Source organism: Pipistrellus hanaki (genome assembly GCF_964339955.1).
Source record: "Pipistrellus hanaki genome assembly, chromosome: 13".
Taxonomy (NCBI): domain Eukaryota; kingdom Metazoa; phylum Chordata; class Mammalia; order Chiroptera; family Vespertilionidae; genus Pipistrellus; species Pipistrellus hanaki.
In genome coordinates this window covers 56,654,846-56,678,528 of record NC_140515.1, presented here as the reverse complement: position 1 = coordinate 56,678,528, position 23,683 = coordinate 56,654,846, and the positions used below count along the sequence as shown (strand labels likewise).

At 46.8% G+C, this 23,683-nt stretch overlaps 1 protein-coding gene across 2 annotated transcripts in view; it reads right to left on the bottom strand.

Annotated features, from left to right (window-relative positions):
• Positions 1 to 23,683, bottom strand: part of CNTN6 (contactin 6) — a 156,782-nt gene that overhangs the window by 25,094 nt on the left and 108,005 nt on the right. For both annotated transcript variants that reach the window (XM_084902268.1, XM_084902269.1), the window contains 3 exons: positions 22,970 to 23,099; positions 21,704 to 21,854; positions 3,422 to 3,549 (listed from right to left, as the gene is read on the bottom strand). In XM_084902268.1, coding sequence (XP_084758394.1) covers positions 3,422 to 3,549; positions 21,704 to 21,854; positions 22,970 to 23,099 — 409 coding nt within the window. The remainder of the gene's footprint in view (positions 1 to 3,421; positions 3,550 to 21,703; positions 21,855 to 22,969; positions 23,100 to 23,683) is intronic.

Here is a 23,683-nt window from a genome sequence, read left to right as displayed (position 1 = left end):
TCCGAGTGCCAGATCGAATAATCCCCCCACTCCTGTGGTCTTCAGTGTATTCGCCACGTAATCCCAATCCGAGTCCGCCAGCATGAGCTCCCTCTCCTCTGAGGCCCATGTGTGCCATGGAGGACATCCCTGTGTTCCATGTCACCGCGTTCCATACCCTGCCTTCCACACCTCCCTGTGCCACGCCCCTGCCTTCCACGCCCGGGAATGGCTGGTGCTAAGGAAGCTCTGACGTCTGGGTGGAAATGGCCTCCTCCGAGCATCAGGGAAGCAGAAATATCTCGGATACGCAGCTCAGACAACTTCCAAACCCTCTAAACACAGATAAGCTTATCAGCTAAAAACTAAGCTGGGAGCATCTCCCTCTTGTAACTATTATCTCCTTACAAGCTATCTAACAACAACACGTCCTGCATGACTGAGGCTGATAAGGAAATTCAAAGAGAGATGATTGTTTTGTCAGCTTTGCTAAAATTTCCCATTTGCTCCTTACCACCCTGCAGGTCCTTATGTGATGATTTGGGTTTGAGACACATAATTATAGTTGACTGTGTAATGACAATCAGATGGACACACACACACATGCGTATGCACTAAACCATTTTAACACACAACCAGTTGCCTACACTCTTAATAGGCAAGAAAATGGTTGCACCAATGCAAACTTATAATTCTTTCTCAGATTAAAATTTCACATTTGCAGGTTGTAAAGTAGTAATTTTTTGGCAGTGATACCTTCAACAGTCTAACATGAAAGGGAATTACAGGTAGGAGTATCATTAAGAAGGTATGACAATAAGACTTTTCTTCCTTTTTTTTTTTTTTTTTTTTTTTTTTTTTTTTTCCTATTCTCACCTAAAGATATGTTTACTGATTTGAGAGAGAAAGAAGAAGGGAGAGGTGGGGAGAGAGAAACATCAATCAGTTGCCTCCTCTACACACCCTGACTGGGTGGGGACTGAACCTGCAACCTATGTAGGTGCCTGGGAATCGAACCCCATAATCTTTTGGATTATGGGATGATACTTCAGCCAACTGATCCACTGGCCAGGGCTTGATGCTCTGTATTGCAAAGTATTCTAAGAAGCTTAAACCCTGACACATTGAAATCTTTCAGGTTCCAGAGCAAAGAAGTTATGTGAATGAAGGGGTGGAAAGTGGGACTCTCGCACTCCATCAATCAATATTTATTGGACACATACAGTTCCTAGGACCGTCCCTGCCTTCCTCCTGCTTCTCTACTAGAGGCGGGAAGATGGCTGACCTAATAAATCAGAGGACAGTTAGTTTGTTAGAAGAAGAAAACATTTCCACAAGAAGGAAGAGTGGAGAAGACGAAGGCGACCACGAATGCCGACTTGGATCATTTGTTTGGATCATTTGTTTCCACAGCCCCAGGGAGAAACACCAGAAATAAGCAAAAAATGAGCCCGTTGTTTTTCTCCACGGAGCAATCCTGTTTAGCTCTTTTCTCACGCAAAGAGGAAGAGGAGTCCTTGGGAATTGGGTGTAGTCTGTGGGGCAGGCAGCCCCAGTGAAGATCCCTGTCTCCATCCTCAGAGCTGGGACCTCCTCAGCAGAAGCCTGGCCACAGGGCTCCTCTGAAACCCCCGCTTTCTGTCTCAGAACCAAGCACAGGCCTGCTCCCCGAGGTTCTCTGTTAGTGAGTGTTCTCCTTTCTTTTCCTCCCGTTAATGACTCCTGCAGCATCATGAGAAACATCTGAGGAAGAGAAACTTCATTGGCTCAGTCTAACACAGATTTTCTTAATCTGTGGAGTGAACAGATCCCCAGCATTGTATTTTAACAGCAAAACCATTAGTCCAGCTCCCCCCCCCCCCCCCGCCCCGTATTTCACAGAAATGCAGAGAAATGACATTTCTTTGGCTGTCGTCACCCATCCTTCGTCCTTCCTGTGAGACTCCCCCTGGATTTCTCATCCTGGGAAGGTGAGCTGCAGTGACTTCTTACCCTCCCCAGGTTCCAACCTGCTGCTGGAAATGAACCAAGCCATATATATATATATATATATATATATATATATATATATATATATATATATATATTGATTTCAGAGAGAAAGGGAGATGGAGAAACACCAAGGATGAGAGAATCGTTGATTGGCTGCCTCCTGTACACTGGGCATTGAACCCACAGCCAGAGCATGTGCCATGACCATGAATTGAACCCTGACCTCCTGGTTCATAGGTGTACACTCAACCACTGAGCCACACCAGCCACGTTCCTTCTTAATTTGAATGAGGCAATACGTCTTGTTTCCCCCTTAATGAGCATGTTATTTTTTCCAACGGAGAGCACTCACACTTCTCAGCCCAGGGACACGACCAGACATTGGCTGGAGAAACCACCTTTTACTAAAATAGCTAAAGACACTGTCTACTTCTGTGTTAGAAACCTTAAGACAATACATGAATGAAGTGACGTCCTCAGATCGCGCCCCCTTGTGGACACCAGCAGCACTTCCCAGTGTCTCAGACAGACAAAGGCACAGTGTGTGAGGCAGTGTGGACAGAACCCCTGCGGTGTTTCTGTAGACAGCCTTAAAGGATAGCGGGAGTGCAGCCCCTAATTCCTTTCTACGGAATACATTTATTCTTCATAAAAATGATGATAAAGCACCATAGGCTGGGTTTAATCATCTGGGCTTAATTAGCTGCTCAAACTGCTTTATCGAGACCGTCATTTTTATCATCCGGGAGGCGGCGGAACCATGACAGCGACATGGTCCCAGTAAACATGCTGGTTTTATGAGCTGAGGCTCCACACAGTGAAATGGCAAAGCCGGGGAGCAGACGCTTCTTCCCTAATTGTGTCCCTGGGCGATGGAGGGGTGGGCTCGGAGTGACGCCAGGATGGAAGCTGAGGAATGGCCGGTGTGAGTGTGTCTGTTTGCCTTGATGGGACACAACAGCGACCTGCACCCACACCGGTATTTTAATGGTCTCCCCTTTGGAAACCCTGCTCCTTGAGGTGTGTATCAGAGAGCCTGCGTCTCTCTGGTTAACTGCAGGGGCTAGAGAAATAACAACTGGCCATGCACCAAGCAGCTCACGTGCAGGGAAAACTTTCATAGAAAACATGAGTTTCTGAAGGACATTTAACCAAGAGCAATAGTATCCATTGATCAGAATGTCTCTCCCCCTCTCCCTCTTGCACTGAGGCACCTGTGGAAATTCAGATGTTTAGGTGCAGGATTTAATTCTCATTACCCACTCAGAGCAGTTCCACTGCCAGCAAGCACCCCTCGGCCATGGCCAGAGAGCACCTTATTGATGAACATGGGACACAACTCAATAAATGGTGAAATCAAACGTCACCCATACACAGTGGGACGTGGGTTTGACACGACCGAGGCCTCATGTGCGCATGCGTCTCCAGTCTGCCCGCACAGACCACATACCTTTCACCACGAGGCCGCCCGTACTCCTTGCCACCCCGAATGGGTTGGTGGCCACGCAGGTGTAGGGCCCGGCGTCCGACCTACTGGTGTTCTGGATCTTCAGGCTGCCGTCCTCCAGGACAAACACTCTGGGGAGAAAAGATGTGGTTGATGGGAGCGGGCTCTCCACAAGGGCGTCCTCACCGCTCACGTCCATCCATCCAACACTTTCCTGACCCGCGCGGTGCTGGTGACACGCGCCTCGCGGTACCGCGCCCACGCACCGGAATAAATGCCATTGCTTTTGACTGGCACAGGTGATGCTTCTCCTGCCCTCACCTGGGAGGTCGTTGCTGACTTCCAGGCACATAGAAGCATCAGATAGACATGGAACCTCAGAGGGAAGGTGGGGGTGCAGCCTAGAGGTAGAGATCAACCAAAGAACTGTGTGCATGTATGCATAACCCATGGACACAGACAACAGGGGGGCGAAGGCCTGGGCCGGGGGGCGGGGCAGGCTGGTAGGGGTCAATGGAGGGAAAAGGGGACATATGTAATACTTTCAACAATAAAGATTTTTAAAAAGAATCAGAAGACGCTGACATGCCCATTTGATTGAAGAATAGCAAAAGGAACTATTCGCTGTGCATTTTGAAAAGGCAGCTTTCTGGTGAAAAGTGGATGTGGTGTTAGCAAAACGGAAGCCAGTTCGCTGGCTTTGCAAACCTGCTCTAATTTATTACTTCCGGCCGCCAGCCAGCAGGGTGCTCCACCATGACAACCTTTGCCAGCGCTCCTGCCCCAGGGCCACCCACAGGGCTCTGGGCTGGAAGACCCCGCCCACCTCCACTGGTTTTTGGCCCAGTAGAGTGGAAAGGTGAAGGCTTCATAGATCAGACCCAATTAAAGGTCCTAAAATGCATATAATCAGACAGTCACAATGGAAGGATCGCTGTTTAAGAAGTCCCAATCGTTCATAAAGTGATTCTTATTATATCTTCGCTGAAACTTAGGAATACTCAAAAGCAAACATCCGATTGTTGTAATAGGGGAAACTCTGAAATTAGTTTCTTCCTTTTCTTTCTTCCCTTTCTTTCTTTCTTTTGGTTGATTTGTGAGAGAGAGAAAGAGAAGCATCAGTTTGTTCCACTTATTTATGCATTCCTTGGTTGATTCTTTTATTTATTTATTTGTTTGTTTGTTTGTTTGTTTAGCCCTTACCTGAGAATATGGTTTTATTAATTTTAGAGAGAAATGAAGGGAGAAAGAGAGAAAAACATGGGTCTGTTGCCTCCTGTATGCTCCCAGGCTCAGGATCAAACCCGAAACCTTTAAATGTACAGAATGATGCTCCAACCAACTGCACCACCTGGCCAGAACTATGTAAACAAATGTTAATGCCGATAGTTTTGAAGGCAAGAAAGCTAAGAGGGTTGGGGAGCATGTCACATCCATTAACATTAACAAAACAGCGTTTGTTGCATTGCAAACATATCATTGTTTCTAGTATGTGTATTACCTGCAATGTAACTAATTTAATTAATTACCCGATTTGAAGTACAGCAAATATCAGCCAACTATAACTTTTATAAAACCAGCTGCTGATACTGGGTTTATTACTAGTACAGGTTCTGCTCTCTGTCCTCAGGTTAGTGGAAGGGACCACATCTGGGTTTAGAATAGTTCATGGTACATAGATTGTTCCTAAGTCATTATGTTGGAATATTCCCCCAAAGCAGACATTAGATATCTTATTTAATTTCTGAAATGTCCACTTTCTTGGTCCCAATTTGCATCAACAATTGAATCCTATAATTGTTGACACAGTAACAAAGCTGTTATACTATGCAGCACACATCTGGCAAAATACAATTTCTCTGATTTAATTAGAAGAGGTCAAAGTGAGAAGCATGTGGGTGCATGATCTACCATCAAAATTTAGGAATAACTAAGAATGTTGAGCAACATAAAAACATTAAAATTTGACTAATAAACATTTTAAATGAATAAAAATATGTTTAAAGGCCATCAAACAAATTTCCCAACTGGTTATGCCAATGTTTATGTATCATATAATTTTTTTCCTTAACTTTCAGAAAGGAACAAATCATGTTAACAGTAGGCTCCTAGCATTTGTTCAATAATGTTTGTTAAATTGAATTAAAATTGTCATCATTGAAACTGTTTATTTCTTTTGGACTCTTAATCAATGGCTATTTTTCAAGTGCCTAGAGGTGTCTGAAATACTGAGAAGACAGACTGACAAAACATTTAGAGTCGGTCTACGACTAAATAGTGAATGCGTGTTAGAGAAGGGATGGAAGCGATCTCTGATTATCTCTGGCACGCATGCTCTTTCTAGAGTCACCTCCCCTTACTCGCAGTAAACTGATTCTGCATGTTAACTATAACCTCCCCAGCGTTCCTGCTGAATTACCATTAGATGTCCTGGAGTCTTATGTGTTTGAATCTCAGAACAGGAATCAGAATTTGCATTTTATCAAGATAACCAGTGACCAGTATGCACAATAAAATTTGAGAAGCATGGGTCAATTCATTATGAATTGAATGTCAGTTTATAAAGATTATCTTTATTTCTAAGTAAGAATCCATCTTGTTTTCATAGGATCAGCATGAAAAAATGTATATAAGAATAAAAAAGTTAGATTTAAATCATTTATGAAAGTAACCAAACTGATTTATAATTTATTTAAAAAGTAGATGATTAAACAATCAACCTCCCTAGTGACCTAGGTTATAGAAGCCAGATAGTTACTTCTAAACTAAAATATTTCAATATATCATTCAATGTTTTTTAATTAACAGATTTTAAAATATGGTAAGAAAACTTAATCTGTGACAATATACTAGTAGATAGAATCAAATGAACTAACCATAGCCCTACTTTTAAGCATAATAATTAAACAAAAAAATTAAGGAAAAGTGAGAATTTCCAGTTCTGTCACATATCATATCTGGCTTAGCAGAAATTAACCCATTTGCATTTAAAGTAATCATTGGTAGATATGTATTTATTGCCATTTAACATTTCTTATAATACTGGTTTGGTGGTGATGAAACTCCTTAATTTTTTATTGTCTGGGAAGCTATTTATCTGTCCTTTGATTTTACAATAAGTGATAGCTTTGCTGGGAAGAGAATCTTGGTTGTAGGTCCTTGCTTTTTTTAAAAATTTAATTTTTTATTAAATTCTTATCTGTGTACATATTTTACCATTGCCCCCCCCCACCAGGTCCTTGCTTTTTATCACTTTGAATATTTCATGCCATTTCCTTATGTCCTGCAAAGTTTCTGTTGAGAAATCAACTGACAGCCTTATGGGTTACCTTGTAGAAAACTAACTTGTACTGCTTTTAAGATTCTCTCTTTATTTTTAACCTCTGCCATTTCAATTCTGATGTGTGGATCTCTTTGGGTTCATTTTGTTTGGGACTCTTTGAACTTCCTGGGCTTTTATGTCCATTTCCTTTGCCAGGTTAGGGAAGTTTTCTTTCATTTTTTTTTTCCCCACATAGTTTTTTAATTTTTTGCTCTCTGTTCTCCTAGCATTCCCATGATACAAATGTGGGTATGCTCCAAGTTGTCCGAGAGGCTCCTTATACTGTCTTCATTTTGGGAGGATTTTCTTTTTCTCTTTTTACTGTTCTGATTTGGATATTTTCTGCTTCCTTATCTTTCAAATCACTGATTGGATCCTCTGATTCATCTACACCACTATGGAATCCCTATAATGTGTTCTTCATTTCTGACTGGTTCTTTTTCATGTTTTCTACTTCCTTTTTTATGTTTCCTTTCTCTTTGTTGATGTTCTCACAAAGTTCATTTACTCTCCCCCTAAGTTTATTTAGCATTTTTATAACCAGTGTTTTGAATTTTCCATCTGATAGATTGCTTGTCTCCATTTTGTTTAGTCTTTTTTTCTGGAGTTTTGTTCTGTTCTTTCTATAACCTAGAAAGGTTCATATTACCTGTGTCACAGAGTAATGGGGAGTGAATGTTATAAGCTGTTTACATGCCTAGTACTCAGTCCGACTCCTCATTAGCAGTCCTGCTCTCAGTGCTCAGTTGTTGATGAACTGGTTTCTGGTCCTGCTAAAGAATCAAAGTGCTTTCCCAAGTACATGAACAGAAGCAACAAGGAAAGGAGGGAGTTCTGGGTCACAGTTCAGTTTGAACAGAGGGACCTGAAAGTTATGTTCCAACAACGAGTTGTTGAATACATGCAACTCTCTCTCTGTGTACTTGGCATTTAACTTTACCATCCACAGTGTTCTTATTTTTATTTTGGGAATGGTACTAAGGTGGTTAGGAGAACTGAATTAATTACATGCCGGTGATTAATTTTATTCTTATTCTTTCCTGAAACTAATATTTTGCCTTTGTTTCCTGCATGCCACAGACTAGCGTTTCTGACTCTTGCCTGGTTCTTACTCATGCCTGGTGTGTTTAAGCCCTGCATCTGACTGAACCCTGCAGGATGTCTGTGGCTTTAATTCACTCATGCTGATCAGTTCCTGGACCGTCTTAGTTTTGGCCTCTCTGAGCTGACACCTGCCTTTCAGGATATGTGTTTCTTTGACAATTCTTCCTCTATAATTCTTCCACAGCTCAATGAGCATACTCTTTCTCTCCTGTCTTTCTTCGCAAATATCCACTTAATTAGCGTAGTTCAATTGTTTACACAATGGGATAGAACAAAAATTTCCCCAAATTACCCAAAGCTTCTATTCTATTTAGATGAATAAATCACAAATTAAGGCACTTGCATTTAAAATGTTCAGTAAATATTAGAATGTCAAGACATTTACATGTGTAGATGTATTATAACCATTTAACAGCAGAAAATTAATAGTGAGTATGGAGGGACCACAATATTCCTTGAACTGCATTCTGAGCATAAAAAGGCAGAAATTCAGAAATATAAGCTGTGTCTGACAGTCAGGTGACGCTGGGGGATTTCACAGTGGCATTAGAAAATAGAGCATGTGGAAAATGGAGCCACCAACATGCGTACACATGTCAGTGTTAACCAAGGAGTTAAAAGCAGGCTCTATGGCATGACTGAGCATAAAACCCTGCAACCTCCCCCGGTTGGGGGACAGACCCCGAGAATAAAATGGTGTCTCTGCCCATTTGCCTGACTTACACTGTTGCCTTCTTGAGGAGCTGTGGGGATGAAGCACCAGGAAGACAGATGACCTTAAGTCAACTCTCAGGACACTCACCTGGACCAGGTGTCAGATTTGTGTCATTCTAAGGAGCTACCCGAAGACCATAGGCAATCTTTTCACCCTTGCTTTGCTGCGCTGCATGTGATATCCATTCATTTAAATTTCATAAATATAATAGACACTAGAGATCCAGTGCATGAAAATTCATGCATTGGAGGGCGGGTTCCTTTGCCAGGCCTGCCCCTCTCACAGTTTGGGAGGTGACCTGGCAATCAGGGGAAGGCAATGCCCCCATAACACCTCTGCTGCTGCCACTGTTGGCAGCGCAAGCCTTGGCTGGTCCTGGTTACATGAGCCTCGGACAGCCCTGGGCACTGGGCAGCTGCCATCTGAGGCTGGGCAGCTGAAGGGACTGGGGGACTCCAGAGGCAGGTATGGGGAGAGGCCAGACCCACTTGGGGGCAGGCACGGCCATGCCCTGTATCTGCCACCTCATTGGGGCTGAGGGGACTGGGTGCCACCATCTTGTGGCTGTGGGAGCTGCCATCTTTGAGGGTATGGCAATCAATGAGCATATTACCTTTTTATTAGATAGGATGAACATTCACATCATCCATTTTATCACAACAACTAATCAAATACCTATCCAGTATGTACTTTGTCTACCTATAGAAAATAGAACTATCTATGTAGACTTCACTGTGGAACTAGAAAATGAGAAGGCTCTCATTTTTCATTTGTATCAACCACAGGCCATTATGAAGTTTGAGGATATGGAAGATTAGCAATAGCTAAATTTCTTACACTACAAAAAATTAGGACATTCGGCAATTAAAATTCCTTATTCCTGAAACTAGAGCAATAGTGCTATTTTTATAGTTAGATTATTAACTAGAGTGTTGTCTAAAGATAATACTCTGGACCATGAAATTTTAATTGACTGTCTAATTTTACTGATTTGTAGAAAATGTAAAATAAATTGGACTAAAATTAGTTAGATAAGAAGTAGAAAAGTGTGTGTGAATTTTAACTCGGCATGACTTAGATTTTAGGTAAAATGTCCCACTGGAATCCATTTTAGATCAAATATTGATATTATATTTTTAATAATTTTAGCACCTGATTATTATAGTTAATGTGAAACACCTATGCTAACATCAGTTTCACTTAATAGGTTATCTTTTTAAAATTTCTTATTTTAACAAGCTACAAGCAATAATAGACATGATCTACAAACAAGTAAATACCAAGCTTGCTCGTGTAAATAAAAATAAAGATTCTCCTTAATGTCAATGACTTTAAATGGCTCTATTGGCAATTAGACACACAAAATATCACACACCTTGGCCAGGGCAAATGTAAAGATGTAATCAATGACTTTATGAAAACTTACTTTGTCATTTATTAGAAGACCAGAGTAATAAAAAAAAAAAAAATTAAAAAAGAGAGAGAAATAACCCAGAAAAAGAGACCAAAAAAGAGAGAAAGAGGTAGAGAGAGAGAGAGTAAAAAGGACCTGCTATCTCAAGAGAGATGATTGAATGGGTCCCAGAGGATAAATTCTGCAATCCACAGTACCCCCTCATCTCCCAACATAAAGATCAGTTGTTTTTCCACATCCATAAAACATATTCTGGGGTTTTAATACTAAGGTAGCCACAGCCGGGATTCAGTCTTTGAATTCTGAGTCTGTACCCTTTCTACCGAATCATTATGCTGCCTTGTATTTTGAATTGGATTTTTGAGAGTTCAAAAAAGCGCCACAATGTTAGGTTCTCAGGAAAGTTGAGAAAAAGATGCAGAGATTCCCATATTTCCCCCACGCACAGCCTCCCATTATCAATATTCTCCCCCAGGTGGAAATTGGTCACAACTGATGAACCTACATTGATGCATTCTGGTCAACCAAATATCACAATTCATCTTAGGATTCACCCTTGATGGTGTACACTCTAAGAGTTTGGAAAAATGTAGAATGACTTAAATCCACCATTATAGCACCATGCAGGATTTTCACTGTCCTAAAAATTGTTTGTGTTCCACCTCTTCACCTTCCCTCCCTCATTCCTTGGCAACCACTGGTCTGTTTACTGTCCTCACACTTTTGCCTTTTCCAGGAAGTCATAGAGTTGCAGTCCCTGGTTTGTAACCTTCCACATCGGCTTCTTTTGCTTAGTAATTTACATTTAAGGTTCTTCTAGGTCTTTCCTGGCTTGGCAGCTCATTACTCTTTCATGCTGAATGATATCCCAGTGTCTGGATGGGCCACAGTTTATTCATTCACCTACTGAAGGACTTCTTGGTTGCTTCCGAATTTTGGGCAATTATGAACAAAGCTGTTATAAACATCCATGTGTGAGTTTTTGTGTGGACGTGTGTTTGGGTAAATACCCAGGAGTATGCTTGGTGGGTTGCAAAGTGAAATTACATTTAGTTCTGTAAGAAACTGTCAAACCATCTTCCAGAGACTCTGTACCATCTGCATCCTCACCAGCAATGAGAGATTCCTCCTGCCCTCCCCCACCCCCTCCTCCCAGCACGGGCCTTGCCAGTGCCCGGGTTTGGGCCATTCCCACAGGTGTGCAGCGCTGTCTTCTTGTTTAACTTTGTGTTTCCCTGGCACCATATGTTGTGGAGCATCATTTCATGTGCTTATTTGCCGTCTGAGTATCTTTTTTAGTGATGTTTCTGCTAAGGTCTTTGGCTCATTATTCAATGGAGTTGTTTGTTTTCTTACCATTGAGCTTTAAGATTTGTTTATATATTTTAGGTTATTGTCCTTTGCAAATATTTTCTCCCAAACTGTGGCCTTTCCTATTCATTCCATTGGTATCATCACCTCCCACAGGACACACGATTTTAATTGGAATGAAGTCTAGCTTATCAGGCCTTTCTTTCCTGGATCTGCCCTCCTAGTGTATCTAAAAGGTCATCACCGCATCCAAGGTTGTCTCAGCTTCCTCCAATTATCTTCCTGGATTTTATAGTTTTCTGTTTCACTTTTAGGTCTGTAATTCAGTTTTGAGTTATTTGGGTGAAGGGTGTAAGGTCTGTGTTTAGATCCTTTTTTATTTATTTACCAGAGGCCCGGTGCACAAAATTCGTGCAAGGAGCTTGGCCCTCGCAGCCCCGGCTTCATCTGTAAGGTCTTCTGATGGTCATTCTGCTGTTTGGTCTAATTAGCATATTAGCTCTTTATTATATAGGATTGATTTGGTTGTCTAGGTGACCCAGCCCTATTTTTTTAAAACATGATCTCGGCTCCATTTCACACTCTAATTCCTTTGTCATAATTTCCTGTTCAGACAAGTCTTCATTCCCTCAGTAGACTGCAAGTTCTTGAGGGGATAATGGGTTCTGAGACTCTGGACTCTCTTTGACTCCCTGGCTCCCCCAGTTGGCTGTGTCACTTGGGATTGCTTGCTTGATTTCTATGTAAATTTTACATGCAAAATATGGATCATAGTAGCAATAACAATGTACGTTTGCTTTTAAAATTAAGAAGGATGTTAAAATGCTGAGTATAAGTCTAGAGCATGAAGGGGTTGGGGAACCTTTTATCTGCCAAGGGCCATTTGGATACTTATAACATCATTCTCGGGCCATACAAAATTATCAACATAAAATTAAGTTGCTATATTTGGTCAAACATTTCATTAACTCACCCCCGATGCAGGGCCAGACCAAATGATTTCTTGGGCCTTATAGGACCTGAGGGCCAGACGTTCCCCACCCCTGGTCTAGAGGATAGAGTATGCCCAATATGGCAGCTCTCATTCTTTATCTCCTTGTATCCTCCAAGAATACGGACAGCTACAGGCAGTTAATTAATATGTATATATCTGTTTATATCTACTCCAAAATCTTTGGCTTTTTCTTTCTAGGCCTGGATGTATGTTCATGAACATTAACAGCAAATTCTGTGAACTAAGTGGAGGCCACTTAGACAAATAACTTATTCGTTTAAAAATGAGAGCTCGCTCTAGGTATGAACACGGTAGTGACTGGACTGAATGGCTGTTAGGTCTGTGCTGTGGGAGGCAGGGTATGCATCCAGGTGGAGAAACTCATTCGGATTTGGCGGATCAGGAATAAGACATGTGGGTATTAGTTTATAGACCCTCACTCATATATGGAAAGTCCATGGAAGGCTGTCATGAAATTACTGATTGTGTGAACGTGGGCCCTGTTGGCAGGCTCCTAGTCATTCAGCTGGTGCACATAACCATGCAGTGCCATCTGTGGTGTGTCCTGAGCCTCTGTCCCAGACCCCCACTGATCGCAGTGCTCCGCAGCCCCTCTCACGGAGTCGCACCAGGCCGGGGTGCGACTCTGTCTGCATGGAACGGGTGGGCAGACGGAAAAATTAAACCAAAATGGAAACCTCCCCGAGTGGCCTCCCAAACGGGTAGCGCATCGATTGAATTTTGCTGCGTTTCCTCAGAAAGCGCGTGTTTCTCAGGTGTCTGGGGAAAGCCGGGCAGCGTGGGGCTCTGATTTGTCCTTTTTATAAAACATTCTCAACGCGCCGGAGGAATATATATTCTAAACAGATTCACCAGCTAACGCTATGCTTCCCAGAAACCCAGCAATCGGAGAAGATCCAGGCCATTATACAGCTAACGGGGTTAGCCAGCCCAGGGCTGCGCAGAGGTGTCACGCGTGGGGAGTAGAGATGGACTCAAATGATTTCCATGAAATAAGAGCATGACTGCCACAGTGTCTAATGCTTTAGTCCCCAATATCTGCACTTGTGTTTTATGTCTGAGGCGTAATTGCTGGTATAAACAGCCACGCATCTCAAAGTCAAGTTTCTCATTTTGCTGCCCTGAACTTCCAACACCAGGCACCCAACAGGCGGAGCTCAGAATTCCTCAGACTGTGTGACTCCTCGTTTCACTCCCGCAGAGCATGTAGCGCCAGCTTTGTGGTGGCTGACTCCACACACACACACAGGCTCCAGCTGGGGTGCCTGAGTTATGACAGATCTGGAGGTGGCAGGTGAGGGCAGTGCTCAGTGATTTGGCTCTGAGGTTGCGATGTGTCTGTGCCAATGGCCCACCAGGGTGTGCGGGCCCCTGTGAGGAAATCTGCTTGAACACAAACAGCAGCAGCAGACGTGAGTTTGAGCTCCATGACCCCAGGGGCCGGAGGAGTTGGGGGGCGGGGAACGGAGCTTGTGGGGAGACAAAGGGAAAGGGGAAGAAAAGCAGCCTGTTTGCTGCATGTTCTTGGGTGCCCGAGACAACACAAGAGAGAATGAATGCAGATGCGTATGCTAACACATCTTTTTGATTGCAGGTCAAGCAATGAAAAGGTAGGAAATTAAGAAGTTGGCCAAAGACAAAAAAGTTGTGAACACAGAAAAAACTGGGGGAGAGCCCACTGCAAAGACAGTGGGAGGGCCTGGCTGGTGTAGGTCAGTGGTTAAGCATCGACCTATGACCCAGGAGGTCAGGTTTCCATTCCTGGTCAGGGGCGCATGCCCAGGTTTCAGGCTCCAGTCCCGGGGGGCATGCAGAAGGCAGTGGGTCAGTGATTCTCTCTCGTCATTGATGTTTCTGTTTCTGTCTTTCTCCCTCTCCCTTCATTTCTGATATCAATAAAAAATCTTTTTTAAAGTACGAATAAATGATACTCTATTCTTTACTCTCTTGTGAAAACTAAAACAAATGATGTATCTTAACACACTGTCTATCCATGCCGGGGACTCCACAGCACCCCCTCCCAGCTGGGGCCAGCCCTCCAGCTCTGGCTTCGTCCCGAAGGTGGTCCCGACAGTCATTCTGCTGTTCAGTCTAATTAGCATACTAGCTCTTTAATATGTAGGATGAGACTCAGGATCAAGTCTGGCTTGGTCAACTTGAGGTAGATGAAAATGTATGAGCTAAGGATATGTGAGCATCTCTCACGTAGTCAGGGTCTCCTGTTGGCTGACTCACAAAACGAGTTCGTTTTTTTGGAGGGATCATGGGGAAAAGTGTCCCTTACAGACAGGAAGGTGGCATGGACCTTGACCTGGCCGCATTCAGGAATCTGACCCTGAGCCGAGTAAGGAACCTGACCGCACGCCCTCCTGTCCTGGAAGAGCCCTCTGTGCCTGCTGGGTGGCGTCCCCTCTCTGGCGGCCTCTCTGGGCCTACCGCCGAGGGAGGAACAGTGTCCCCATCTCCGTCCGCGGTGACGGTGGCGTGTGCCTCTCTGCCCTGGCGGCGCCTGCCTCCCGCCTCTCCCGGGAGACTGAGCGCATGCACATGTATAAACCCGGAACGCTCCGCAGGCCTGTCAGCTGGCTTTGCAACTGTGTGTATAAATAAATGAGCAGTTTGACAAGTCACACTTGAGAATCTGCGAATTGTCACTCAAGGCAGTAATCCTCACACTGCTCTCGGGAGAGCTGGGGTTCTCGGAGGCGGGAGGAGAGGCAGAGGGGCCTCCGGGACATTAGCTGATCACTTCAGTTTAGAATACTTTCTGAAATGGGCGCTTGCATAAATTTCACTGGGTAAAGAAACAAGTTCTACCGCGGAAAAAAAGAGAGAAAAATTCTTAAATCCAAAAATAGGAAAATAATAGCCAATAAGTCGGGAAATGCCCAGACTTGCTCTTCGTTGAAAAGATGTTGAAAGACTGGTTTCCACACAAAAGGTCTGCATTTTACTTTAAAAATATATATATGTTTTTATTGATTTCAAAGAGGAAAGGAGAGGGAGAGAGAGAATCATGGATTGGCTGCCTCCTGCACGCCCCCCACTGGGGACTGAGCCTGCGACCTCGGCTTGTGCCCTGACTCGGGATCGAACCGTGACCTCCTGGTTCATAGGTCCATGTAACCACTGAGCAACACTGGCCGGGCTGCTCTTCCAGCTGGATCACAATCTGTCCTGACAGCAATCCCGTTTCTCCCCGGTTGCTTCTGTCTGTGTTCTGTATGCCCGCCGCGGCTGTCCGGAGGTGTGGGTGCAATCGTGCCCCTGTCCTGAGTGAGGCCTGTTTTCCTGGGAGCACACCCAGGAATCACTTCTTTAACGGGAATCAAACCGAGAACAAAAGGTTATTTGTCTAAACTGCAATAATAACTGACCTTTTGTGCCTGTGAGATCATTGCTATTGAATATTTATGTAAACTTTGGAAGATATAAATGTCACTCGGAAATTACCCAAGGGCAGGGACGTGGCTGGACCCCGTGGGGAAGTGAATTGTATTCACATTTTGACAAGGTGTTGGCTGCAGCCCTGGTTGGGGCGTGTGCGGGAGGCAACCAATGGGTGTTTCTCTCTGTCTCTCCCCCTCCCTTCTGCTCTCTCTAAAAATCAATGGAAAAATACTCTCAGGTGAGAATTAACCAAAAAGAAAAGAAAATAAATAAATGAAAACGTAAGTGGGACGAGCATTTGCGTCTCCTCGGCCGCGAGCGGAGGGAGAGCTGGGTGTCTCTGTGCAGGGAGCTGAGCTCTGCAAGAAGAAGTGACCCGCAGAGGTTTGCAGCTTTTAAGTAACAGTCTGCACCAAACCGGTGTTTTCTGTAGTCCCCGGAGCTTCCCTTGGGAACAGAGAGGGAGAGTTTATAAAATGCGATTCCCCGCCCTGCACCCTCCAAGGCCTCAGCCTGGGCATGGCTCCGGGAGCTGCGTGCCCGCCTGCTGCCTCCCTCCCGGGGTCCCAGGTGAAACCCAGGGACGTCTGCCGCCTCCCAGCCACTCCGCAGGGCTCACCCTTTCCGGGGGAGGCGGTGCAGGGATTGGCGGGAGGAGCTGGGTGCTCCTGTAATTCTCCTCTGTCCTCTCTGTCCCGGGCTGAAGCCATGGGGTGCCATCTCCCATCACTAAGGATCCTAAAGGGGGTGCATCCAGGGTGGTCAGACCCAGGGCAGGGGGGTGGGGCAGGTGAAGGCAGACAGGCCTTACAGCTTTCCTGGCAGAGCTGCAGAGCTGGCAGGCAGGCGGTGCTGCAGGCAGCCTGCCCACGGCCAGTGCCCAGCCCGGAGGCCAGGCCGGGGCGAGAGCTGGGAACGCCGGGCGGCGAGAGGGAAAAGGGAGGGCAGGCTGACGGGCACCCTCGGGATCTGGGCCGGTGACATCTTCGTGGGCCGGAGGCAGCGGCGGCAGATGGCGGCTGACACCTCTCCTGACATCTCAGCTTGTACCCCCTCCCAGGGCCTCGCAGTAACAAGGCTCTCAGGAGCCGCGTGCGAACGAAGTGAAATTTCATTACACAGAGGCAACGCCGCGGGAGGCGGGAAGGAGCCAGGCATTAGGCAGGCTGTCACTCTCCCTCCAACGCGGGGCATATGGTTCGTTTGCCGCCTTGATATCATGCTACCTGATGTACTAAGCACGATTGTGTTAAGGAGCCTGTGACACAAAATGCGATCAGGCTTCCATGCTGGTTATGAGGGAGCTCTGCCTGCGGGGAGGGGCAGGGGTGGGTGGCCAGCCTTCGGGCAGCCATATCCCGGCTGCAGCTGCATGGCAGAGGCACGTGTGGATGGGGTCTTGATTAAGGCTGAGCACTTAGGGGTGAAGGCAAGAGAAAAGGGCATGGTGGTGATTTAGAAAGGAGACATTGAGTGCTGGCTAGTTTGGCTCAGTGGGTAGAGTACCGGCCTGCAGACTGAAGGGTCCCAGGTGCGATTCCGGTCAAGGACACACACCTCAGTTGCAGGCTCAAGCCCCAGTAGGGGCTGTGCAGGAGGCAGCTGATTGATGATGTTCCTCTCTCTCTGATGTTTCTATCTCTTTATCCCTCTCCCTTCCTCTCTTTCTCTAAAAATCAATTTTATATATATATATATATATATATATATATATATATATATATATATATATATGTATATGTATATAATTTTTTTATTTTTTTATTTTTTTTAAGAGAGAGACATTGAGAGACACACAGAGCAGGGTCAGGGGGAAGGGAGCATGCCCTGCCGGTCCCTGGCATCTAGGTCACCAGCTTGCTGCCCACGGGGCAGGTGGGCCTGAGGCTCCGGGAGGCGGTGGGCAGCTCCATGCAGCGCAGCGGGCTCTGTGACTAAAGGAAGGGCTGTGGGGCTGACCAAGTGGCAGGATGAAGACAAGCTAATTTATCCTGGAACCTTTGTGTGTCTGTGCCAAGTGCCCCAGACAGGTCTGCCCAAAGGCACCTTCTACCCACGGCGAGAAGAAAGACCGAGTGCTCCCTCGATAACTACCACAGAGAAGGCCCTGCTTGCCTCTCGTCCTCGTCTCCTTCCCCTCGCTTTCTGCTTTCCCTCCACTCTTCCTGGCTCCTCTAAATGCCCCGCCCCCAGCCCTGTCCCACCGCAGGACCTGGGCCTGAGGGGCCGTCTCCTGGCTGGAGTGCCGGGGATGGAAGCAGAGAGGGAGGTCCCGCCAACTTTTTTTCTTAATCCTCATCTAATGATATTTTTTTCTTAGAGAGATTGGAAGGGAGGGAGAGAGAGGGACAGAGAAAGAGAGAAACATCTATGTGAGAGAGACACATTGACTGGTTGCCTCCTGCACATATCCCAAATGAAGCTGGGAATCCAACCTGTAACCAAGGTATCTGCACTTGACTCTTCAGTCCACAGGCTGACCCTCCAGCCCCTGAGCACACTGGCCAGGGCAGGGCACTCCCAGTTTTTACCTTAAAGGCAAAAATACTAAGTGAGCCCCATTATTAGATTCCACCTAACCGGGTCAGCTGTTCCCATGTGGTACACGCGTTTGCTAAGGCCAGGAGCACGCAGGGTGTAAGGGTGTCATTGATGTAGAATGATCCAGGCTGAACCCCGACGGCAGATCTGGGTGCAACTACCCATAATACTCTGAGCCGGGGAGCGGGAGAGGAGTATGTCTAATGCAGTTGGTTCCTAGGTGTCCAGAGTCTGCTTGGCAGAGTCTGTGGACAGTGGTCCCTTTCTAAGACCAACAGCCAAGAGACGGAACCTCTGTCCTCCAGGGACCCGATTCTTGGGGAATGAGCTCGGCCTCATCCATAAGGTCTTTGTGCCTGGCTCTTTGGGGTAAACGTGGTACAAACATGCCCATGTGACATTTTGTTTCTCAGAAATGTGAAAAAAAAAGGTCCTAAAATTTTTTTTGGAATATTGAAAGTGTCTGGTAAACTGCCAGGCATAAAGGAAGCGCTTAAAATGGTTATTTTCTTTATGAATGACCATCTGCTTGACATATTACTGGATTTTATTTATTTTGAGAATTAGGGAGAAATGGAATGTTGAGTTTGTGTTGGTTTGTTGTTGTTGTTGTTTTGTTTTTTTTAGGAAAATGAGGAAGAGATGTGGTAGAGTACTTATGAATTCAGTTATTATACCTTCAACAACAGGAAACATCTCTCCCTCTCATTGCTGTCCTTCTGAGCTCGTCTGCCCACTTGGTTCATGTCCCTTCAGAGGACACATAGGGCTGTGTGTCCAGGGCAAACACTTCCAGCGAATGCCCCAGGGATCCCTGGGCAGACAGAGATAAATCCAGACCTTTGGTTTCCGTCTTCACTGGCTAAGTGGATCCACAAGGAAAAACAGAGCCATTAATCAAACTTGGCAGGTGTGGGCTTGGTTCCCTGGTCACGTGTGAATGCCCCAGAGCTCGGCGGCGTCTGTGTCCTCTGACTTCCGTGACAGGGCTTCAGTGTCCCCAGACAGGCAGGTGAAGACGTGTCCTGGGGTTCGCATGAAGGCTGGACCCCAGCAGCAAACCCACCCAATCACCCTGCCCCCCCACACTGCCCTGTCACCTAGTCTCATACAACCACCTGAGAAGAGCACGATTTTCACCATTTTTCAAGTGACTCAGCCGAGGACCCATGAAGGGAAAGGATTGGTTAGGCCCGGCCTATATGGCTCAGTGGTTGAGCATTGACCTAGGAACCAGGTCACAGTTCGATTCCCATTCTGGGCACATGCCCAAATTGCAGGCTCGATCCCCAGTAGGAAGCATGCAGGAGGCAGCCAATCAATGATTCTCTCTCATCATTGACTTTTCTGTCTCTCTTTCCCTTCCTCTCAGAAATCAATTAAGAAAAAAAAAGAAAAAGAAAAAAAAAGGACTTGCTGGAAGGTATTGACTGAGCAAGGAGCAGAGTTGGGACTTGAATGCAGATCCTCAGACTGCGTTAACTCTACAGAAAACTCTCTTGGGAAAGGCTGGTGTGTGTGGCATAGGTGGGCAGCTCGACACCTTACCCACAGCATTTTCCCTGGTTTAGCAGTCGGGCTGGCATAGGAGCTCATGAAACACTTACAGGATGAATGAATGAACACATCCTGGGCCTATTAATTATTAAAGAGTTTTGGGTTTCAAGTGAAGGCAGGTGGACACAGCCAAACACAGCCAAACACAGTGAGTCCTGGCATCCATTAATTTAGCGACCCAGCAAGTATCTCTTGGCTCTCCTCCATGCTCCAGGCTTGTGCTAGGGCTGGGCCTCAGGTGGTGCCCTGAAGAGGGGGCTCAGCACGCCAGGGCTCAGTCACCCCCAGCTCCATCCAGCCAGATCATGCCGCCGGTTGGGACAGTTCTCAGCAATGACCATGTTTGGCTCAGTCACTTGGCCATGGACCAGGGACACAGTGATCACCGGGGCAGAATGGGCCGGTACACCTGCCGGGCGAACGGCTGCGCTGATTTCCAATAGGTGATCTCTGTTCCGACATCACTGCCCAGGCAGAGTGGTTAACGCTTCTTAAAGGTGCTTTCCTGTCCCTTCACCTCCAATAAATCCCAGAAACGGTGACCTCAGAGGGAATGAGTGGGCCAGTGCTTTTGCCCAAGGTCAGGCCACTGGCCAGGGATAGAACTGGGACCAGAACCCTGGTTTCCCACCCCTCCTCTCCCCCCCCAGGGCTCTGTGTCGAGCGCACACTCTCTCCAAAGGAACACGCCTGGCCTCCCCTCCGCGTGGCTGTGTGTCTGTGATGCTGTCTGCCTCTTTCCGTGGGAGGAGAACCCGCGGCTCTGACAGGCGCCATGGGACAGACCCCGAAGGCAGAGCGCCTGCAATAGCCCCGCTTCCTTGATGCACACAGGCCGCTGAGACCTGTTGCTGGATGTGAAGTTCGTTAAATCCTTTGAGGACAGCCCTTTGGAACGCACAGCGCTGGGTAGGTCCCACTCCCACAGCAGGAAGGCCCGCGGGGACGAAGACCGGGCCTCACCCCGCGGCCTCGTCCTTCCTGGCCGCGGCGTGCGCGGTCTGGGTTGACACAGGAGGGGAGGAAACCGTCTCCCTGTGCCTATGGCCCCCTTTGTGTAAGTAGGCAGTGCGGTGCGATTCCTTTAAACAGGCGCCTTTAGAGCCTTTTCAGCCATCCCCACGTAGTTACTCTTCATTGGAAGCAAGAGTTGGTGACAATGGCATTTCAAAGTAGACAGGACCATGTAGAAATTTTATCACTGAGAGTAAAACGGTACTTTTCCCTGTACACGCATTTCCAAGGTCAAGAACTAAAATTCCTCCTCTCTCTTTTCCTCTCCCTCCCTCCCTCCCTCCCTCCCTCCCTCCCTCCCTCCCTCCCTCCCTCCCTTCCTTCCTTCCTTCCTCCTATCATTCTTCCCTCCCTCCCTCCCTGTTCTCTCTGTCAAAACTCGCCCAGCGGCAGGAATCTCCCCAGGTCTTTTGGGAGGAAACCACTTCCTCCTCCTCAGAACCTCTGTCCTTGGCTCAGGTGCGGAGCTACTGCTGTGGGAGCGGACCCCTGTGAGCATGTGAAAGGCCAGAGGTGCAGGTGTGCGTCTCCCTCCCCCTGTGTGACATCTCCTCCTCCGCGGGGTGTGTGTGTGTGTGTGTGTGTGTGTGTGTGTGTGTGTGTGTCAGGGAAAGCCTTCCCGCCAGATCTTCCCGCCAGATGGCGGAAGCGGTCTTAAAGGAGTTTGGAAACTCTATTCCCAGCCCTCGCCCGAATGTGCGGCAACCACTTTCCGCAGCGGGTCTCAGCTCTGGATGGTGCTTTGGTGTTTCCGCCCTGTGGGCACTTCCCAGTCCCCAGGTTAGCAGCGGAGGGTGATCCTGGGGCAGGGCTTTGGGAAGACCTCGCAGGCCAGGCACTGCATTCCGAGGCATTCCATTCCCAGGCATTCCACACGGTGACAACACACAGAGGCCACTCACCTGCGGCTGCGCCCCAGGCCCTGCGCGCCGCGGCTCCAGGCGACGGTGGCCCTGGGGAAGGCCCGCGGTCGGCACTCGATGGCCACGTCCCCACCGACTTGAACCACTGACGTCTTTTTAACGGGGTTTTTGGAGAAATCAGGAGCTGACGCTGAAAAACAAAATGTTTAGAAACCTGTTGAATCGCTCACATCATTAACCTGCAGGAATGCGAGCCCTAGGCAGGGGTCGTCAACCTTTCGGACCGCAAGGGCCAGCAATAACCCGCGGACCCTCGGTTGTAGACCGCTGCTCTAGAGGGACTGTGCTTAGCTCCCTCCCCCTGCAGCCCAGGCCGGCATTGTGTAAATACTCAGTAAAGGAACCAGCCACCGCGAAAAGAAGCAGAGCGACTTGTGGGAAACTCCACCAATCCCGCCCCATGGTCCCTTGTTGGGATCTGGTCGCTGACGTAAAAGGGATGCTCAGGGACTCGGGATTTTGCTCTTCTAAGGAGAGGGAGACACGTCAGCTCCATTGCCTCTCTCATTCGCCTCCAGCAGGGACCTGGTGTTGGTAGCTACAGCAGCCCTCCCAGAACCTAAGGCTGCAGCCTGAGGAACGTGTAAAGAATGGCACCAAGCCCGCCACCCTGGCGTGGCTCAGTGGTTGAGCCTCAACCTTTGCACCAGGAGGTCGCAGTTCGATTCCCAGTCAGGGTACATGCCTGGGTTGCAAGCTTGATCCCCAGTAGGGGGCTTGCAGGAGGCAGCCAATCAGTGATTCTCTTTCATCATTCATGTTTCTATCTCTCTCTCCCTCTCCCTTCCTTTGGGAAATCAATGAAAATACATTTTTAAAGAAGAATGACATCACCATGGTGCCAGGCTCGGCCATCACCCCTGACCTTCTCCTGAAGAGAGAAAGGGAACCCCTGCTTGTGAAGTCACTGTACACTGAGATTTCCTTTCCTCTGTTTTATTTTTATTTGCAGCTGAAAGCATTCCTGATGGAACTTTCTGGATGATATTCGAAGCCTCAGCTGGGACCAGCTTTGGAAGAGCCTTTTGGTTGGGTGGGCCCAGGGGCGGCGCCTCCGGGAGCCCTAAGAGTTCCCCAACCAGAATAAGAATCAGCTGCGTTTTTCAGAAGCTAACTTCGACATGTCCCCATTGTTTCAAGGGAAAAGCAATTTCTGATTCACAGAAGCATTGGGCTTACAGTCTGTCTAATCACGGCTTGCTCAGATCTCATTCCGCATCTCATGGTTATACATGAAGGCCTTACCTAATACTCTCAGCTCCGCATTTGCATAGATTGTCTGGTGTTTGTTTTCGGCAGCACACTGGTAGACCCCGGAGTCAGACACATTAAGCATAGTGATGGTGAGTGTCCCATTTTCTACTTGAATTCTTTCCTAATAAAAAAAGGAGTCATGTAAAGAGGCTGGGACGCTAATGCGGGCATTCTCTTCATCAGAGCCGATTAGGAACCGTCTGTGCAATCGCTGTGCTATGATGCGAACTGATGCTTATGAAGATGAGCCGCATACACAGAGGGACCCTGAAGTTAAAAAATAAAATGAAAATATGCCCGTTGTCATTTGAATGTATTCTGTTACCTCATTCCTGTGGAAATCGGCATTATCTACATAGCGTGCATGTTACATTCCCTTATATAGGGTCTAGTTTGGAACATCGCCATTGCAGTTAGTCCCATTATTGACTGTATTAGACACGGATATCCGAGTTAGAACAGTTCCTGGCCTTCTCCTCACAAGGCCTCAAAAAGACGTGGGTGGATCACTAGGTAACTTTCTCATGCATCATACATAGTGGGGGCTGACTTTCTCTTCCGCAGGCAACTATAAGTGAGCTCACCCAGCCCAGACCCATTACGGACTGCCATTTGGGGTGCAGAGTTACAGTTTTGAGTGCGCATTATGAAATCATTTAACATCACAACTACAACTCAACACGAACAATTTCAAGGTCCCTAGTA